The 21,683-nt window shown below is 38.1% G+C and overlaps 1 protein-coding gene across 1 annotated transcript in view; it reads left to right on the forward strand.

Moving 5' to 3' along the window:
• PDE1A (phosphodiesterase 1A) overlaps positions 1-21,683 on the forward strand; it is a 259,694-nt gene that overhangs the window by 206,498 nt on the left and 31,513 nt on the right. The window contains exons 11-13 of the mRNA XM_022567198.2: positions 14,661-14,742; positions 17,179-17,299; positions 18,362-18,507. Of these exons, the coding sequence (XP_022422906.1) occupies positions 14,661-14,742; positions 17,179-17,299; positions 18,362-18,507 (349 nt within the window). The remainder of the gene's footprint in view (positions 1-14,660; positions 14,743-17,178; positions 17,300-18,361; positions 18,508-21,683) is intronic.

Here is a 21,683-nt window from a genome sequence, read left to right on the forward strand (position 1 = left end):
TTACATTATAGACATGATACAAATGTGAGGAATTGGTATTATTTGTTATCCTCCAGGTCTATGTTAATTTCCATATTTTTCCAAGGTCAAGTATCAGAGAGCCATTGACTATGAAATATTTTATTTGACAGTCACTTAAAGCCTTTGACTGAACACAGGTTTTAAAACACATTCCCTATACAACCATGAAGCTTAAAAAGCAGCCAGTTAAGAGAAGCATTTTTCTTTTGCTATGAAAAATATAGCACTAGACTTGAAATCCATTCAATGGGTTTTGAGCAAAATTAGAGACTGGATATAAATTCAAAAAGTTAGTAAAAGTACTCAAAGGAAGGAGCTAATTTTGGAACTTTCAAGAGCAACAATAAAATTTATGTGTGTGCATGTATGTGATATATATAGATAGATATGTGTATATATATGTGTGTGTGAGTGTGTGTGTATATATATATGTGTTTTAGAAAAATCCAGAAAAAATTTGGGATGCATTGTCTCCTAAGTCAATTTTTCTACAAAGTTCATTTTAACTAACAAATGGGCTTAAATAGACATTAAAATTTTTAAAACGCAATGTATTTCTGGAGGACAAACCAATTTCTGGATTCAAAGCTTTTGTATCATCCTTAAAAATCTCATCAGCTTTACCCTATTCTTTGGTGTAACTACTTAGGTACACCTTGTAAAACCATGGGAAATTGTAACCAGAAGAGATTAAAATTGAATCTAGAATTTGCAGTCTTGACAAATTTTTATTTCTGATTCTTAGTAAGCAGCTGATGGTAAAGGAAGTAAAGCACGTCCCCATCTCCGATGCATGTTTCATAGCAAGCTTGTGATATTCATGAATGCAGTTAACACACTCCCTTCAAGTATTAGCACAGCTCGACACAGTTGCCTCTGCCCCCGACTGTAATGGGAGAATTTGGAAGATGCTCCATTCATTTCAACTATGACTGATAAGACTGATAGATTAGAGGTGGAAGTACTAGTCAAGAAAATAACCATTAGTAGAGGAGACAGGTTTTTTTGTTTTTATTCTTTTCTTGAACATGTTAGGTTGGCAAGATAACAAGAAATTAATACAATTAAAATTTTTAAAAAATAGTTTCCATTAAAATGTGTTCATATTTTATACTATGTGAATTTTTTCCTTCTTCAACTAGTCCTTTTGTGTGATACATGAAAAAAGAATCTATATCTGAGCAAAATCTACATTTGCCAATAAGTATTACTTTATCAACAAGGAGAAACAAATAATTGGAAATGCAAGTTATTTGGAAAGAAAGGTCAAAATGGTTATTTTACCCTAAATTGTATACAGTAAGACCCCTCTATTTTCTTCAAAATTGCTAGAAGTAGTATAAAGTGTGTTATTTCAAAATAAATTGTATTTTCTGTAGCAATAAAAATATATTTAGTTAGCACATTCTCAGCTGAGGATCTGTCACTAAAAATAATAGATACAAAAAACAAAAAAACAAAAAAAACCCCAAACTTCACAAACATACAGAACTGTAGCTACGAGCCAGGATAAAAAACCAAAGCTTATAGTATTAAGAGGCATAAAAGTGTTACAAACATTGATTACACAGGGGTACTAATGTCCTGCAAAATATTTATAACACAAAAATACAGCTATACCATATCATAAATACAGCTGTACCATATCATAAATACAGCTATACCATATCATAAATACAGCTATACCATATCATAAATTTTACTGAAAGTGAATATGTTACTATAATAATCATTAAACTTTTATACACTTTGGGGGCTTTCTTAGAATTTGGAAGGGCCCATTTTTAGAAGGAATGAAGGAAGGTAATTAGATGAGCTAAATCCCTTAAGTAAGTTGTTCCAAGAAGGCCAAACTAGTGCATCTTCCCCTCCTTTCACAATTAAATTTGACGGACTGGCGGTCCCTCAAATTCTACCCTCGGCCTTATAGTGGCCTCCAAGCCTGTGGTCAGGAGCTTCCTATATGCTTGCTGTTGATGTTGCTTCTGAGATCAAAACCTCTTCAGCAAGAGGTTTCTCAAGATATCTGTACTTCACCCTTTCTTATCTTCTGCATTTCTTTAAAACTATAGAAATTGTTTTGGCTTCACAGAAAATGCAGAAAGGGAAAAAGAAAAAAATTTGCCACTAAATCACTAGATTTGACACCTTGTTGACAGCTATCAGAGTATTTCACACCATTTAGGAAAGCATAGAAACAATTACAGGCATAACTCATTTATTGTGCTTCACTCTATTGTGCTTCTCAGATACTGTGTGTTTTACAAATTGAAGGTTTGTGGCAATCCTGCATAAAGCAAGTCTATCAGTGCCATTTTTCCAACAGTATTTGCTTACTTCATGTCTCTGTGCCACATTTTGGTAATTCTCACAATATTTCACACTTTTTCATTATTATTATATGTATTCGTTGTAGTGACCTCTGATCAGTGATCTTTGAAGTTACTATTGTAATTGTTTTGGGGTGCCACAAACCACGCCTATACAAGAAGGCGAACTTAACTGATAAATGTTATTTGTATTCTGACCGTTCACTGACCAGCTGGCCATTCCCCTCTCTCTCTCCTCCTCAGGCCTCCCTATTCCCTGAGACAGGGCAATATTGAAATTAGGCCAATAATAATCCTTTAATGGCCTCCAAGTGTTCAAGTGAAAGGAAGAATTGCACATCTCTCACTTTAAATTAAAAGCTAGAAATGATTAAGCTTAATGAAGAAAGCACATCAAAAGCTGGGATAGGCTGAAAGCTAGGCCTCTTTTGCCAATTAGCCAAGTTGTGGATGCAAAGAAAAAGTTCTTGAAGAAAATGAAAGGTGCTACTCCAGTGAAGACATGAATAAGAAAGCAAAATAGGCTTATTGTTGAGATGGAGAAAGTTTTAGTGGTGTAGTTAGAAGATCAAAAAAGCCACAACATTCCCTTAAGCCAAAGCCTAATCCAGAGCAAGGCCCTAACTCTCTTTAATTCTATGACGGCTGAGAGAGGTAAGGAAGTTGCAGAAGAAATTTTGAAGCTAGCAGAGGTTGGTTCATGAGATTTAAGGAAAGAAGCCGTTACCATAACCTAAAAGGGCAAGGTGAGGAAGCAAGTGCTGATGTAGAACCTGCAGCAAGTTATCCAGAAGCTCTAACTAAGATAATTAATGAAGGTGGCTTCACTAAACAGATTTTCAATGCGAGGAAATGGCTTTCTATTGGAAAAGATACCATCTAGGACTTTCATAGATAGAGAGGAGAAGTCAATACCTGGCTTCAAAGCTTCAAAGCACAGGCTGACTCACTTGTTGGGGACTAATGCAACTGGTGACTTAAAGTTGAAGTGCTCATTTACCATTCTGAAAATTCTAGGGCCCTTAAGAAGTATACTAAATCCACTCTACCTGTACTCTATAAATGGAACAATAAAGCCTGGATGACTGCACATCTGTTGACAGCATGGCTTACTGAATATTTTATTTATTTATTTATTTTTGGCTATGTTGGGTCTTCATTGCTGCACACAGGCTTTCTCTAGTTGCGGCGAGCAGGAGCTACTCTTTGTTGCTGTGCGCAGGCTTCTCATTGTGGTGGCTTCTCTTGTTGTGGAGCACGGGCTCTAGGTGTGCTGGCTTCAGTAGGTGTGCACGTGGGCTCAGTAGTTGTGGCTCGCAGGCTCTAAAGCGCAGGCTCAGTAGTTGCGGAACATGGGCTTAGTTGCTCTGGGGCGTGTGGGATCTTCCCGGACCAGGGATCGAACCCATGTCCCCTAAACTGGCAGATGGATTCTTAACCACTGCACCACCAGGGAAGTCCTACTGAATAGTTTAAGCCCACTGTTGAGACCTATTGCTCAGAAAAAGATTCCTTTCAAAATATTCCTGCTCATTGACATTGCACCTGGTCACCTGAAAGCTCTGATGGAGATGCACAACAAGATTCATGTTGTTTTCATGCCTGCTATCACAACATCCATTCTGCAGCCATGGATCAAGGAGTAATTTCAACTTTCAAGTCTTATTATGTAAGAAATACATTTTATAAGCTATACATGCCATAGATAGTGATACCTCTGATTGGTCAGAGCAAAGCAACCTTCTGGAAACCTTCTTGAAAGGATTCACCATTTCAGATGCCATTAAGAACATTTGAGATTCAAGGGAAGAAGTCAAAATATCAACATAACAGGAGTTTAGTAAAAGTTGATTCTAACCCTCATGGATGATTTAGGGTTTCAAGACTTCAGTGGAGAAGTAACTGCAGAAGTGGAAATAGCAGGAGAACTAGAATTAGAAGAGGAGCCTGAAAATGTGACTGAATTGCTGCAATCTCATAATAAAACTTTAATTCATGAGGAATTTCTTCTTATGGATAAGCAAAAAAAAAAAATGGTTTCTTGACATGAAATTTATTCATGGTGAAGAGTCTGTGAAGATTGTTGAAATGACAGCAAAGGATTTAGAATATTATGTAAACTTAGTTGATAAAGGAGCAGCAGATTTCTAGAGGGTTGACTTCAATTTTGAAAGAATTCTACTGTGGGTAAAATGCTGTCAAACAGCATTGCATGTTACAGAGAAACCATTCATGAAAGGAAGAGTCAACTGATGTGGCAAACTTTATTGTTGTCTTACCTTAAGAAATGGCCACAGCCACCCAACCTTCAACAACCACCACCCTGATCAGTCAGCAGCCATCAACATTGAGGCAAAACCCCCCACCAGCAAAAAGATTACAACTCACTGAAGGCTAGCATTTTTTAGCAATAACGTATCTTTTTAATTAAGATATGTTCATTGCTTTTTTAGACACAATGCTAGTGCACACTTATTAGACTACGGTATGGTATAAACATAACTTTTATATGCACTAGGAAACAAAAAAACTCATGTAACTCACTTTATTGCAATGTTTGCTTTATTGTGGTGGTCTGAAACCAAACCTACAAAATCTCCAAGATATGCCTGTACTAGTTCTTTGTTATGGCCTTTCCAATAAGAAACCCCAACAAGTTCCAAGGGAATTGCTAAGATGGGCAAAAACTATCAGGCCTGAGAACATCAGGCTATCTTGTGTTTCCAAGTTGATGAAACCACTTTCTGTGCCTCTCTACCTGCAGGCATATCCCCAAGAAAAGATGCAGACATCCAGGGGCATAATTAAGTGGTTGGTTAATTAATTGAGTTTAGTGACCTAGGAACCTATAATTCTGCTGCAACCACTTGTGTGATTCAGTACACCAGAACATACATGTATTCAGTAAGTTATTGATTTTTAAAAGTATATTTTTGACCTCCTATGAGCAGCACCCTCAAATGAAAGAACAACCTCCAAGAAAAATATAAACTAGTTGATGTACACAACGTCTATTGCTTTTGACCTCTGATTTCATCTTGATGAAAAGTAAATGGGAGAGAGTAAGGAAAATTGTAAAGTTTGTCAAACTTATATTCAGGTTTCCTGACTCTCCCTTTACATATCTTTTCCCCTCCCTTAGGAGAACCTCCCTTGTCCTATTGGGTTTCTGATTCCCTCATAGTCTGGCTACAGGGCCCCTTACTAATCTTGCACTCATGGTCTTTATTCACCCTAAAGAATAAATGACACTTTGAAATATTTATAAATAAGTTAAATAATTACAGCACTATAGCATTCAATGTGCTTAGCAATGGAAACAATATTCTAAATCAATTGTGGAGTACAAGAAGCAAATAGAATATAGAATCTCCCACTTCATCTGTAGGAAGATCAACCCTGCACATGTCTGTCATATGCTTAAGTCCTATATAAAAATGTTGCTATCCAGCATTCCATGAAATTTAGCTCATGGAAGGTAAATCATCACAATGTCTTTTGCAGGCCGAAACAATACTTTTCAGGTCAAAGAACTTAAGTGATATAAAACTACATCTTTTAAAATATCACCAACACCTTAACTAATAAAATCAATGGATCATCTTTGCATACATCAATTAAGAATCCCTGACTGAAGACTGTTGCTGTGTCTTGCCCTGGTGTCCTGCCTGCCACCTGCTGCAAACAGTGGGGTGTCACTCCAGGACTTTGCTTCAGACAAATTGTGGTTCAAGATGGCAGAGTAGAAGGATGTGCACTCACTACCTCTTTCGAGGGCACCAGAGTCACAACTAACTGCTGAACAATCATCAAAAGGAAGACACTGGAACTCACCAAAAAAGATACCCCACATCCAAAGACAAAGGAAAAGCCACAATGAGATGGTAGGAGGGGCACAATCACAATAAAATCAAATCCCATAACCACTGGGTAGGTGACTCACAAACTGGAGAACAGTTATGCCACAGAAGTCCACCCACTGGAGCGAAGGGCCCCACGTCAGGCTTCCCAACCTGGGGGTCCGGCAATGGGAGGAGGAATTCCCAGAGAATCAGACTTTGAAGGCTAGTGGGATTTGACTGCAGGACTTTGGCAGGACTTGGGGAAACAGAGACTCCACTCTTGGAGGGCACATACAAAGTAGTTTGCATATCAGGACCCAGGGGGTTGGAGCAGTGATCCCTTAGGAGACTGAACCAGACCTACCTGCTAGTGTTGTGGGATCTCCTGCGGGGGGTGGGGGTGGGGAGTGGGGGGGGCGACTGTGTCTCACTGCGGGGGGAAAAGACACTGACAGCAGAAGTTCTGGGAAGTACTCCTTGGTGTGAGCCCTCCCAGAGTCCACCACTTGCCCCACCAAAGAGCCTGTAGGCTCCAGTGCTGGGTTGCCTCAGGCCAAACAACTAACAGGGAGGGAACTCAGCCCCACCCATCAGCAAACAAGTGGGTTAAAGTTTTACTGAGCTCTGCCCAGCAGAGCAACACCCACCTCTACCGGCCACCAGTCCCTGCCATCTGGAAGCTTGTACAAGCCTCTTAGATAGCCTCATCCACCAGAGGGCAGACAGCAAAAGCAAGAAGAACTACAATGCTGCAACCTGTGGAACGAAAATCACATTCACAGAAAGATAGACAAAATGAAAAGGCAGAGGACTATGTACCAGATGAAGGAACAAGATAAAACCCCAGAAAATCAACTAAATGAAGTGGAGATAGGCAACCTTCCAGAAAAAGAATTCAGAATAATGATAGTGAAGATGATCCAGGACCTCAGAAAAAGAATGGAGGCAAAGATAGAGAAGTATTGAAAGAAATGTTTAATAAAGAACTGGAAGAATTAAAGAACAAACAAACAGAGACGAACAATACAATAACTGAAATGAAAAATATACTAGAAGGAATCAATAGCAGAATAACTGAGGCAGAAGAACGGATAAGTGACCTGGAAGACAGAATGGTGGAATTCACTGCTGTGGACCAGAATAAAGAAAAAAGAATGAAAAGAAATGAAGACAGCCTAAGAGACCTCTGGGACAACATTAAACTCACCAACATTCGCATTATAGGGGTCTCAGAAGAAGAGAGAGAGAAAGGACCCGAGAAAATATTTGAAGAGATTGTAGTCGAAAGCTTCCCTAACATGGGAAAGGAAATAGCCACCCAAGTCCAGAAAGTGCAGAGAGTCCCAGGCAGGATAAATCCAAAGAGAAACATGCTGAGACACATAGTAATCAAATTGACAAAAATTAAAGATAAAGAAAAATTATGAAAAGCAACAAGGGAAAAATGACAAATAACATACAAGGGAACTCCCATAAGGTTAACAGCTGATTTCTCAGCAGAAACTCTACAAGCCAGAAGGGAGTGGCATGACATATTTTAAGGATGAAAGGAAAGAACCTACAACTAAGATTACTCTACCTGGCAAGGATCTCATTCATATTCAATGGTGAAATCAAAAGCTTTACAGACAAGCTAAGAGAATTCAACACCACCAAACCAGCTCTACAACAAATGTTAAAGGAACTTCTCTAAATGGGAACCACAAAAGAAGAAAAGGACCTACAAAAACAAACCCAAAACAATTAAGAAAATGGTAATAGGAACATACATATTGATAATTACCTTAAATGTGAATGGATTAAATGCTCCAACCAGGGGCTTCCCTGGTGGCACAGTGGTTGAGAGTCTGCCTGCTGATGCAGGGGACGCGGGTTCCTGCCCTGGTCCGGGAGGGTCCCACATGCTGCGGAGTGGCTGGCCCGTGGGCCGTGGCAGCTGGGCCTGTGCATTCGGAGCCTGTGCTCCGCGGTGGGAGGGGCCACAGCAATGAGAGGCCCGCGTACCGCAAAAAAAAAAGAAAAAAAAAATGCTCCAACCAAAAGACACAGGCTTGCTGAATGGATACAAAAACAAGACCCATATATATTCTGTCTACAAGAGACCCACTTCAGACCTAGGGACACCTACAGACTGAAAGTGAGGGGATGGATAAAGTTATTCCATGCAAATGGAAATCAAAAGAAAGCTCGAGTAGCAATACTCATATCAGATAAATTAGATTTAAAAAATAAAGAATGTAACAAGAGACAAGGAAGGACACTGCATGATGATCAAGGGATCAATACAAGAAGAAGATATAACAATTATAAATATATATGCACCAAACATAGGAGCACCTCAAAACGTAAGGCAAATGCTAACAGCTATAAAAGAGGAAATCGACAGTAACACAATAATAGTGGGGGACTTTAACACCTCACTTATACCAATGGACAGATCATCCAGACAGAAAATTAATAGGAAACACAAGCTTCAAATGACACAATAGACCAGATCGATTTAATTGATTTTTTTTTTTAAAGAAGATGTTGGGGGTAGGAGTTTATTAATTAATTAATTAATTTTTGCTGTGTTGGGTCTTTGTTCCTCTGCGAGGGCTTTCTCTAGTCGTGGCAAGAGGGGGCCACCCTTCATTGCAGTGCGTGGGCCTCTCACTATCGCGGCCTCTATTGTTGTGGAGCACAGGCTCCAGACGCGCAGGCTCAGTAGTTGTGGCTCACGGACCTAGTTGCTCCACGGAATGTGGGATCCTCCCAGACCAGGGCTTGAACCCGTGTCCCCTGCATTAGCAGGCAGATTCTCAACCACTGCACCACCAGGGAAGCCCCGATTTAATTGATATTTATAGGACATTCCATCTGAAAACAGCAGATTACACTTTCTTCTCACGTGCACATGGAACATTCTCCAGGATAGATCACATCTTGGGTCACAAATCAAGCCTCGGTAAGTTTAAGAAAATTGAAACCATATCAAGCATCTTTTCTGACCACAATGCTATGAGATTAAAAATCAGTTACAGGGGAAAAAAAACATAAAAACACAAACACATGGAGGCTAAACAATACATTACTGAATAACAAGAGATCACTGAAGAAATCAAAGAGAAAATCAGAAAATACCTAGAGATAAATGACAATGAAAACAAGATGATCAAAAACCTATGGGATGTAGCAAAAGCAATTCTAAGAGGGAAGTTTATAGCAATTCAATCGCACCTCAAGAAACAAAAAAAATCTCAAACAATCTAAGCTTACACCTAAAGGAAGTAGAGAAAGAACAACAAACAAAACCCAAAGTTAGTAGAAGGGAAGAAATCATAAAGATCAGAGCAGAAATAAATGAAATAGATACAAAGAAAACAATAGCAAAGATCAATAAAACTAAAATCTAGTTCTTTGTGAAGGTAAACAAAATTGATAAACCATTAGCCAGACTCATCAAGAAAAAGAGGAGGAGGACCCAAATCAATAAAATTAGAAATGAAAACGGAGAAGTTACAACTGACACCACAGAAATACACAGCCTCATAAGAGACTACTACAAGCAAATCTATACCAATAAAATGGACAACCTGGAAGAAATGGACAAATTCTTAGAAAGGTATACCCTTCCAAGACTGAACCAGGAAGAAGTAGAAAATATTAACAGACCAATCACAAGTAATGAAATTGAAACTGTGATTTAAAATCTTCCAACAAAGTCCAGGACAGAGGGCTTCACAGGTGAATTCTATCAAATATTTAGAAGAGCTAACCCCCATCCTTCTCAAACTCTTCCAAAAAATTGTAGAGGAAGGAACACTCACAGCTCATTGTACGAGGCCACCATCACCCTGATACCAAAACTAGACAAAGGTACTACAGAAAAAGAAAATTACAGACCAATATCACTGATGAATATAGATGCAAAAGTCCTCAACAAATACTAGCAAACAGAATCCAACAACACATTGAAAGGATCATATCACCATGATCAAGTGGGAGTTATCCCAGGGATACAAGGATTCTTCAGCATACACAAATCAATCAATGTGATACACCATATTAACAAATTGAAGAATAAAAACCATATGACAATCTCAATAGACGCAGAAAAAGCTTTTGACAAAATTCAACACCCATTTATGATAAAAACTCTCCAGAATGTGGGCACAGAGGGAACCTACCTCAACATAATAAAGGCCATATACAACAAATCCACAGCAAACAGCATTCTCAATGGTGAAAAACTGAAAGCATTTCCTCTAGATCAGGAACAAGACAAGGATGTCCCTTCTCACCACGATTATTCAACATAGTTTTGGAAGTCCTAGCTATAGCAACCAGAGAAGAAAAAGAAATAAAAGGAATCCAAATCAGAAAAGAAGTAAAACTGTCACTCTTTGCAGATGACATGATACTATACATACAGAAAGCTAAAGATGCCACCAGAAAACTACTAGAGCTAATCAATGAATTTGGTAAAGTAGCAGGAAACAAAATTAATGCACAGAAATCTCTTGCATTCCTATAAACTAACAACAAAAGATCAGAAAGATAAATTAAGGAAATAATCCCATTCACGACTGCAACAAAAAGAATAAGATACCTAGGAATAAACCTACCTAAGGAGGTAAAAACTTGTACTCAGAAAACTATAAGACACAGATGAAAGAAATTAAAGATGACACAGATAGAGAGATATACCATGTTCTTAGATTGGAAGAATCAACATTGTGAAAATGGCTATACTACCCAAAGCAATCTACAGATTCAGTGCAATCCCTATCAAATTACCAATGGCATTTTTTTTACAGAACTAGAACAAAAAACTCTTAAAATATGTATGAAAACACAAAAGACCTCAAATAGCCAAAGCAATCTTGAGAAAAAAAAAAAACCCGAGCTGTAGGAATCAGACTCCCTGACTTCAGACTATTTTACAAAGCTACAGTAACCTAGACAATATGGTACTGGTACAAAAACAGAAATATAGATCAATGGAACAGGATAGAGAGCCCAGAGAGAAACCCATGCACCTATGGTCAATTAATCTATGAGAAAGGAGGCAAGGATATACAATGGAGAAAAGACAGTCTCTTCAATAACTGGTGCTGGGAAAAGTGAACAGCTACATGTAAAAGAATGAAATTAGAACACTCCCTAATACCATACACAAAAATAAACTCAAAATGGATTAGAGACCTAAATGTAAGACTGGACACTATAAAATTCTTAGAGGAAAACATAGGAAGAACACTCTGACATAAATCACACAAGATCTTTTTTGACCCACCTCCTAGAGTAATGGAAATACAAACAAAAATAAATAAATGGGACCTAATGAAACTTAAAAGCTTTTGCACAGCAAAGGAAACTATAAACAAGACGAAAAGACAACCCTCAGAATGGGAGAAAATATTTGCAACCAAATCAATGGACAAAGGATTAATGTTCAAAATATATAAACAGTTCATATAGCTCGATATTAAAAAAACAAACAACCCAATCAAAAAATGGGCAGAAGACCTAAACAGACATTTCTCCAAAGAAGACATACAGATGGCCAAGAAGCACATGAAAAGCTGCTCAATATCACTAATTATTCGAGAAATCCAAATCAAAACTCCAGTTAGGTATCACCTCACACTGGTTAGAATGGGCATCATCAGAAAATGTACAAACAACAAATGCTGGAGAGGGTGTGGAGAAAAGAGAACCCTCTTGCACTGTTTGGAATGTGAATTGATACAGCCACTGTGGAGAACAGTATAGAGATTCCTTAAAAAACTAAAAATAGAATTGCCAAATAATGCAGCAATCCCACTACTGGGCATATACCTAGAGAAAACTATAATTCAAAAAGACACATGAACCCCAATGTTCACTGCAGCACTATTTACAATAGCCAGGTCATGGAAGCAACCTAAATGCCCATAGACAGGAGAATGGATAAAGAAGATATGGTACATGTATACAATGGAATATTACTCAGCCATAAAAAGGAATGAAATTGGGTCATTTGTAGAGACGTGGATGGACCTAGAGACTGTCATACAGGGTGAAGTAAGTCAGAAAGAGAAAAACAAATATCATATATTAACGCATACATGTGGAATCTAGAAAAATGGTGCAGATGAACTGGTTTGCAAGGCAGAAATAGAGACACAGATGTAGAGAACAAATATATGGATGCCAAGGGGGAAAGCACGGGGTGGGGTGGGGGGGATGAAATGAGAGATTGGGATTGACATGTATACACTAATATGTATAAAATAGATGACTAATAAGAAACTGCTGTATAAAAAAATTAATTAAATTAAAAAAAAAGGAATCCCCAATATCATATTTCCCATGAAGTCTATAAGTAGCCTTATTTCTACTTTAATAATAGTGATATCATCTATATTTTAGCAAGTTATTAATATTATTCTTTCACTTTATTCTCAACATGTTAAAATCAAATTCATAATAGTCTTTAAATCAAGCCCTCATCCAGATCATCTTATTTCTGTTAGTGGCCCCAAAGTCTCCTTTTCATTCAGGTTTGAAGCACAAGCCTCACCCTTAACTTACCCCAAGCCATCTCCCACACTGCCAACAAATTAGTGTTTCAAAAGTAGAATTCCTCTTATGTCAATTCCATATAGAATAAAGAGGGGAAAAGCCAATGCCTCTTGCCTTCCACAAGGAAAAGTAGTAATCCTTTTCCTTGTGGTTTAATACCATCCAAGATGTGCATTAGACTTCATAAATACCTCTAATTTGCACAGCTCTGTGTTTTAGCTAGTATTATGAATTATGATTCTTATTAGCTAACATGTAATGACTATTGACTATATATTAGTCAGTGTCCTTAGGCTTCACATAAATTATCTTAGATAACCTCAGGATAACCCTATTAGGTAGATACTATTATATCCTTATTCTTAAAAACAAGTCAACTGAAATCACTGAGTTGGGTAAGAGAGGAGAATTCATTTCGGCAAAGTCTGTGATGTGTCTGAAGTAACAGAGACAGCCTGTTGAACAGCAGTGATTTAGCTCTGTGTCTTGTGACTCCAAGGCTAATGACACAGTAATTTCTGCCCCCCCCCCCCGCATCTGTCCCTTAAGCCAAGTATAAATATTAATTCCAAATGGAATGGATGTTATTCTCTTGGGGAATGGTGAGGCTTGCTGGGAGAGGTCACAGAAATTCTTGCCCTATTTTCTCTAAGTCATGACATAGTGAAACATTCCTATTTGTAGCTACTTTGCCTACTTCTTTGGTGACTGTATCTAGATTTTTCCGAGCAATTCTCATTTCAAACTTTCTCTCCCTTCTAATCAGAGGCATAGTTTAGCGTAAATGCACTAGAAAACATCATCAATAAAAACTTTAAAGCCACATGTTGACATAAAGTTGTAAAGATCATGATGAAAAGCTGCTAGAGGAAGCAAAGGAAACTGAAGTTCTCAGACAGGTTTGCCTTGTAATATGGGCTCTGCTACAAAGTAAAGGCCACTCCCTTTTGTCCCCTGATCTCAACCATATATTCTAAGTTGTGGTCTTATGCAAGGCCAGTGTACCCCATGAAGGTATACAACCAACAGATTAGGAGAAAATAGAACCCAAAGCATTCTTTCAAATGTCTGGGTAGTTGAAGTGAATGGGGCAAGTGAAGTATCCTACCTCCTTTTTCTTTGTGAGCACATCTTGAATGCAAAGAACCAATGTTTGATAAACCTTATCATAATAAAGCTTTGTCCAGAGCAGCCACCTTTATTTCAGGAAATGAAAATCTAATTATGATGTTAAACCCAAACAAAAATGGAATTCTTTAACCTTTGTGCTCAATCTACAATTGATAAGACCAAATAATAAAAAATCATTGACATTTCAATTTTCTCTGAGAAGAATACATTAAAATAAAATCTATGCACACAGAATGTAAGAATGTTGCAGATATTCCTCATTACTTGCTGTAGGAGATTCAGTAAAACTTGGTTAATAAGTAAAAAGACGTTTCAAAATGCTCGTACACTTTTAAATTTAAAAAGCCATCCAATCATGAATTCTTGTTACTGAAGGTCTGCTGATGTATTTGACATGGAAAAATGAAGCAGAAAAATCCATGAGATGGATTGTTAATTAAATGCCAAATAACACACCGAGATGACTATTTTATGGTGACTTTAGAAAATTCCAAAGAGCAAAGGTTTGTCTCTTTATAATCAAGGGGTTGTAATACCAATGTGGAGTCTCTAGGTGCTGAAAATGTTCATGTTTTTTTACTTCTGCAATGTGTGCCATATGCAACATATCCCCAAAAGGAGACCATGTGAGTAAAATTATATGAACTTGAACAATAGCTTTTTTGTTTTGTGATAAATACACAATGCTAATTAAGAAATAAAATATGCAGCTTTTTAAGCCTTTTTATCTAAGCTGCTTTTAGTTTCTCCACACCAAGTCTGTACTAATGGGCTTTCCTTTCCGCAGGGAGATAAAGAAGCTGAATTAGGGCTTCCATTTTCCCCACTTTGTGATCGGAAGTCAACGATGGTGGCGCAGTCCCAAATAGGTAATACTGAGGATTGGTGGTTGTGGAGAGCGGGTGTGTGCCTGTCAGTTTTCAAATGGATACATGATGTTGTTCACCCATGAAAACCTCACTCCATATTCATGATGAATTTGATCTTTAGACTGATCTATATGGTGGTGAATGAAGAATTTTGAAACATTCTCACAAAATGAACTCAATAAAGCAGTATTAGTGAATAATTGTTATTCTCTTTGTAATCCTTTTACAAAATAGAGGACTTTCTTCTTTTGCAAGAGACAGCATTTCTTGTTTTGTTGCTGATTATTTTCTGTAATTTAATCCTTTGTATTTAGGACAATCCAATGAAAATATTAATATATCTGTTATCACTGTTTGCATAATATTCTTAATATACTAGCTCATATTCTTTTGGGAAAAAAATTCTTATGATATGAATAGGGAAGCCAACAACAGGAAATCTGTAAAATGATATTGCTCCCAACCATATTTATCCTTTTCATTTGTGCTTATATTGGAGACTTTAAGTCCAGCCCATGATTAAAACATATTATTGCTATGCTGCATGGTTCATATATTTGTAATAGTTATTCCCTGGGCCAGCATCTTCATTACTGATCTATATGATCAATAAATATAAGGATGACTGCCTTACCTCTCTAGTTGGTCTGGTACCACCTCCTACAAAGTGGTGGTCAGCTGTCAGAAAGCTTCTTACTCTCACCTTTCCCCTCTTCCTACCCACGTTCCAACAGCTGTTTTCCTAGCTACCGTAACACAGGTGACTCTTATAGTTTAGAAGTTGTGAATATGTCAGGTTAAGGACCTCCTTGGGCAAGCTGAGAAGAATAGAAGTGTGTGAGGCTTATTGCCGTAATGTAAATTGCTGTCATGTTAGTAGAGGTGACTCATTTGATAGTCTCTAGATCCCAGGCATTTAAAACCATAGACAAAACGTGAAAGAACACCCTGGTGGTCAATTAACATTGACTCAACTTGAAGTCATCAATTCAAACACAAAACTATTGAAATTTTTGAATTAAAAATGCATCTTAGGGCTTCCCTGGTGGCGCAGTGGTTGAGAGTCCGCCTGCCGATGCAGGGGACAGGGGTTCGTGCCCCGGTCTGGGAAGATGCCACATGCCACGGAGCGGCTGGGCCCGTGAGCCATGGCCGCTGAGCCTGCGCGTCCCGAGTCTGTGCTCCGCGACGGAAGAGGGCACAACAGTGAGAGGTCCGCGTACTGCAAAAAAAAAAAAAAAAATGCATCTTAATGTATGCTACGGTGAATACAATTACTTAAAATGTGAATTACTTTATCCAAGTTTCTGATGGATAGGATACTTTTTAAATATAGATATTTCCCAGGACACTATCATTTAAAAAGCATCCCCGCAGTGTTCTCTTATATTCAGATGGTAGTGTTGTGTTTAAGGCAACAAGTGCTTGATTTCCAGCACCACACCTCTCCTGGGACCTCGGGTGTTGAATGTACACAGAGCTTGTCTCCTCCTCCACCTAAACACAGGTGGTAAATGCTCCCTAAAGGGCCGTGCCCCATTCTCTGTGTGTGTCATTTTCTAGTTTGATGAGTACTTTCAATGTAAAATTCTTTATTCAATCCTGTCATCTCAAAGTAGCGGGATTAATGCTGTTCTCTGTTCTGATTTAACAGAATACGCCCACACACTGAGAACTTAAAGCTTTACATCCTGGGAATAATAAACAGCAATTTGAAATATTAACACACTGGCAGAAAGCTCTGACTGATACAGTGTGAGAAAAAAAGTGGTTGCCTTCCTGTGGCTTGAGAAAAAAACTTCAATTATTTAGTTTCTTTGGAGCTTACATATTATTTCTTGTTAGTCAATAATAAAATTCAACGAACAAGTGAAGACCTTTCAGAAAGAAGAGTGATCCCTCTCATTAACAGAGGAAAATAGATTGACTCTGGTTAGATCTGAAATTATTGTTAACAATAAGATGAGGCTGAATATTAAGTAGGAAACCCAATACACTTGAGTTAGCAAGCTTAAATTGTATCACTTCCACTGCTTGAGAGATGATTTTGTAGAACAGTTAAACTCTCTCTAAAGATTGTGTTATTGGATTAAAAATAATTGCAATGGGCTTCCCTGGTGGCGCAGTGGTTGGGAGTCTGCCTGCCGATGCAGGGGACACGGGTTTGTGCCCTGGTCCGGGAGGATCCCGCATGCCGCGGAGCGGCTGGGCCCGTGAGCCGTGGCCGCTGGGCCTGCGCGTCCGGAGCCTGTGCTCCGCAACCAGTGAGAGGACCGCATACAGGAAAAAAAAAAAAATCGCAAGGGGTAAGCTGAACCAATGTTGTAGTTGAAACTTGTTATCAGGAGCATCAGAATCTCTGCATTATTACTAATGTTAGGATTCAGGAAATTGTAACACTTGAATATATATTTATTTATGTTTTTGCTTTTGTAGGTTTCATTGATTTCATAGTAGAGCCGACATTTTCTCTTCTGACAGACTCAACAGAGAAAATTATTATTCCTCTTATAGAGGAAGACTCAAAAACCAAAACTCCTTCCTATGGAGCAAGCAGGTTTGATGTTTTCTTTTTTGCATCTTTTCCTTTTTACTTATGATTATTATTATTCTTTATTATTCTTTACATTAGGCAAGAAATTCTTAGAAGAATTATTAGGTAGTATTGCCACCTAATGGCTCTGCAATATATTGCACCTGCCTTTGAAATTAGGAATTTGATGTCCACTACAAAAAATATCAAAGTACTAAGGAGTATAACAGAATTGTATTCAATACTCAAGAGAATAAATATTATTTTAATTTTCATTAAAATGTATGAATTATGTCCTGTATATAGTAACATGTCTGATAGTGGTGGGCAGTTGGGAGACGGGCATTGTGTTGGCTTGCTAACAAATCAATCACAGCCCAATTGTATGTCTAGAAAGATGCCTACATCAAAGTTAGCCTTTTAGATGACATGAATACAGTGGATCTGTATAACATGTAACTTAAAATATTTCAATCTAGATTTTTTTCAATGATAAATGTGTTAAGGGATGTTATTTAAAACTTCCAGTTGCAGAAAAATTATGCTAAATTCTTGTCCATCTGAACACATAGTTCTTCCAAATAACATACCAACATTTCCTAAATGTTGCCCTAATGAGGAAACTGAGGGAATGTTCTACCTGAGAAAGATCCACATTATCCTAGAGATTAAATGGTGACCGAAGGGCAGGGACCATTACCCCACTTTTAGCTCCAGAACGGTGATGCCGCTGTGCTGCTCACCAGTGGACTCACCACTAAGTCAGCTCATCTCAAGGTTCTGCTGCTCTAATTAGGCCTCACCCACCCGCACCCCATAATACATGTGGGCCTGACCTGCTGCTCTGGGAATCCCAACAGAGCCTGGCCCTCTCCATGAGGGGAGGAAGGTAGGAGGTGAGCAGCTCTGACAGGTGCTCAAAACTGGGCCTGAGCAGCTGCCTTCCTGCTTCTGTAGCTGGTTTTGTAACGTGTTTCAGGCTTTGCTTCCTCATCCCATATACTGCCCTTGGTATTTCCTGTTTTCTTTGGTGGTTACTATTAGCTCAAGCACTTTTATGTTATCACATCTTTCTCATTCCTCTAGACGATCAAATATGAAAGGCACCATGAATGATGGAACCTATTCCCCAGACTACTCCCTTGCAAGCGTGGACCTGAAGAGCTTCAAAAACAACCTGGCGGACATCATCCAGCAGAACAAAGAGAGGTGGAAAGAATTAGCTGCTCAAGGTACGGTTGTTTATGAAGGCTTACTGCCATCTCTCTCTGTCCTAACTCCTCCTCTGAGATATTGGATTTTTTCCCCCTAGATTTCTGCTTTTATAAAATATGCAAGCCCTTGGAGGTGTTTAGAATTTAGCTACCCTTTGACTACTCAAGAAAATTGGTTTGTATGTTAAATAAAAAGATATTCTGCTCTGTTTGTGCCATGTGGGCTGCAGAAGTATTGACATGGGTGGCAGTGAAGTGGATGTGAAGGATGGGACAATAAAAGAGCGACAAGACTTTATGTGACGCAGTAACGTCCTGTTCATTTCTAGAGGTGCTTTTGATCCTGTGTTTTAGGCTTTCCAAGTAATTTTGTGTTGCATTAGGAATGCAACACTTAGTGTTAGAGATTTGAGTATATGTTTTTTTCAGCTTTGCTAAGTTACTTCTTTGGCTGACAGGTTCACGGATGAGTTGGGAGAATCGTTTGTAATCGGCTACCAAAGAAAACAAATGGGAGGCTAGCTCTGTATTTCTGACATGTTTTTTATTCAGATTAATTAGTCTATTTGGTTTCCAAGGCATGTGAGTTAGTATCAGTCATTATCCTTCATGCAGGAAATTAGCTTTCAAATTCCACATCTGGCCCATCTCCTTTCATGCTGCATCCCATAGACCTATCTCTCTCATGCTTTATACTCCCTGCACAGTGGCATTCTGGCAGGTTCTTATAATACCCCGGGGCCTTTGCAATGATTGTTTCTTCAGCCAGGAATTCTCCTCTTGGAGCTTTTGCAAGGCTGATTCCTTCTTGGCTGGCTGATTCATTCCTTGGCTGGAGTGTTCCTCCCTCTGCAATCTGTATTTTATTTCTAATTTGAAAAACACAGTACTTAATAACTTTTTAAATTCTCACATGGATCTTACTGTTATCATTCCCATTTTACAGATAAGGAAACTGAGGCAGAGGACAGTTATGTGACTGGCCTCAAATCCCACAACTAGTAAGTGAAGGAGCTGAAATTCATTCTTTCTCTACAAATGCAGTGCCCTAAAACCCCATGCTCGGCCGCCCACCAAAAAGACCCTCCTTGACCACTAAAAGTAATGTCCTCTGTCCTGGTTTCCCCTATTCAAACCCAGTTTAGTCATTTCAAAGTGGTATCACTAGTCCATAATCAATGATGTTGATTTATTCCTTTCCTTATCCTCTGTCTTCCACATGGGAACGTACAATCCTCAAAAGTCGGGTCGTGGTCTACCGTGTTTCCCAGGGTTTCCTCAGCTCCTGGTACAGTGCTGGGCATATCACAGGCACTCAGTAAATATTTGTTTAATTAAATAGTTAGTTAATCCTGGATGGGGCTGCATTATTTCTCCACCTCTGCTATTAGAAAACTTTTAAAAATACCAATCTAATGCCTTCATCTGAGTCTGTAACTTGTGTTCTCCCAGCCACTTAAGTCTGATCTTAGTTGAAAGGAAACAGAGTTTCCCAAACATTTGTGGCTCTATACAGCCATTACAAGGACCACTTCCTCGATGTATAACCTGTGTGATCACACAGTTCCTCCCCCACCCCCCACTCAGAATGGCCCTATGCATAATTAAATACTCTAGTATCATCATCTTGAAATTCTTAAAAAATTTGGAGCCAGGGGCCTTATTTTTATTTGGCACTGCGCCTTGCAATTATATAGTTATTCCTGGCCCTTACGAAGGGTCTTTGTAATGATACATTATTGTCACTCAATAAAAAACATCACACAATACAAGATCCAGATGACCATACTAAAACATTTTCAAACCCATCTAACTGGAGACTTCAAGTGACTAGAATTTCCCCTCTATATGAACAAATTATACTCATGATGTTGACCCTGAAGCACTATAAGATATAAATCGCTAGACCATAAGCTGTTTGAAAACAGGAACAATATCTATTGTATTGTCATTATTTCTCAGAGCTGGCATGTCCCTGGCATACTACAGGTTCTGTAAAATTATTTACTGAATGTGGTTTTGAATGAAAGAATGAATGAATACTTAAACTTCACTTTGAATATATTCATTCAGAAAGGAAAATGAATGAATATATTAGATTTTCAGCAATGAAGGGAAGAGAGGAGGGAAACAAGATTTCTGAAACCCCTCCTATGTACCAGGCATTTTAGACGTATTGTCCTATTTTCTCCTACAACCTTGTGAAGTAGAAAGTATTATCCCCATTTTATATGTTTGGAAACCGAGGATCACACAGCTTCTAAGCACTAGAGTCAAAACTGATTCTTTACCCCAAGGTTTTTCCCACTCCCTCCTATTTTACTCTCCCATATCTTTCAAGAAAGTTTGAAAAAATTGACTTGAAATATTTATCTTCAACAAATCCAAAGAATCCAATTGACCAAGATACACTCTGTTCTAAGAAAGTTTTAACTAAAATGAACAACAGTGAACCCCAAATATCAACCCATCACCTGGCACCTATTTGTCATAAAAGAAAACATTGTGTCAAAATTGTATTAGGGCTACAATTGCTCCCTTTCTAATAAACTTTCTGGCACTGTGATCTATTGAATGTTGTGTTGCACACAGAGGTAAATTTTAGATTTGCATAAAGTTTTCAACTTACATTTCTGGAATTGAGTAATAATAACTTAGTTCTGCAGTTAGAAAATGTAGAACCAAGATTTGAGCACAGGAAGTCTGGCTTTAAGCAAATTAAAATTATAAAGTATTTTGATAATATAATTTCCAAGGGGTATTTGTGTAGAGTACACATAGTTTGAATAAAGCAAATAATGCCCAATTTTCATTATTTATAAAATTGTACACTTGGTTTCTATTTCCAATGCAATGGTGATCTAGATAAACTTAAAGAAATATGGTAAAAACAACTAACAATGCTGGATAAAATATTGTTGAAAAGAAATTGACACCCTTAGGACCTGTCCAAATAAAGATAACACAGAAATTCAGAGAAATAAGGAAACTTTGGAGCCACAATCTCTCCTGAGGGCACCTGTTTACCTCTACTGAAGTCATAGGTTTGCAGACTGAATTTATTACCACATCGGGTTTATGCCAGAAGTGCAAATTTGATTTTACATTTAAAAATTCTATTACTGCAATTCACCATATTAATGATAAAAGGTGAAAAATGCGTCTCAAAGGATGCAGAAAGAACATTCAAGAAA

This window comes from Delphinapterus leucas, chromosome 8 (genome assembly GCF_059928025.1).
Source record: "Delphinapterus leucas isolate spDelLeu-1000000601 "Yukka" chromosome 8, BTC_Dleu_Yukka2, whole genome shotgun sequence".
NCBI lineage: Eukaryota > Metazoa > Chordata > Mammalia > Artiodactyla > Monodontidae > Delphinapterus > Delphinapterus leucas.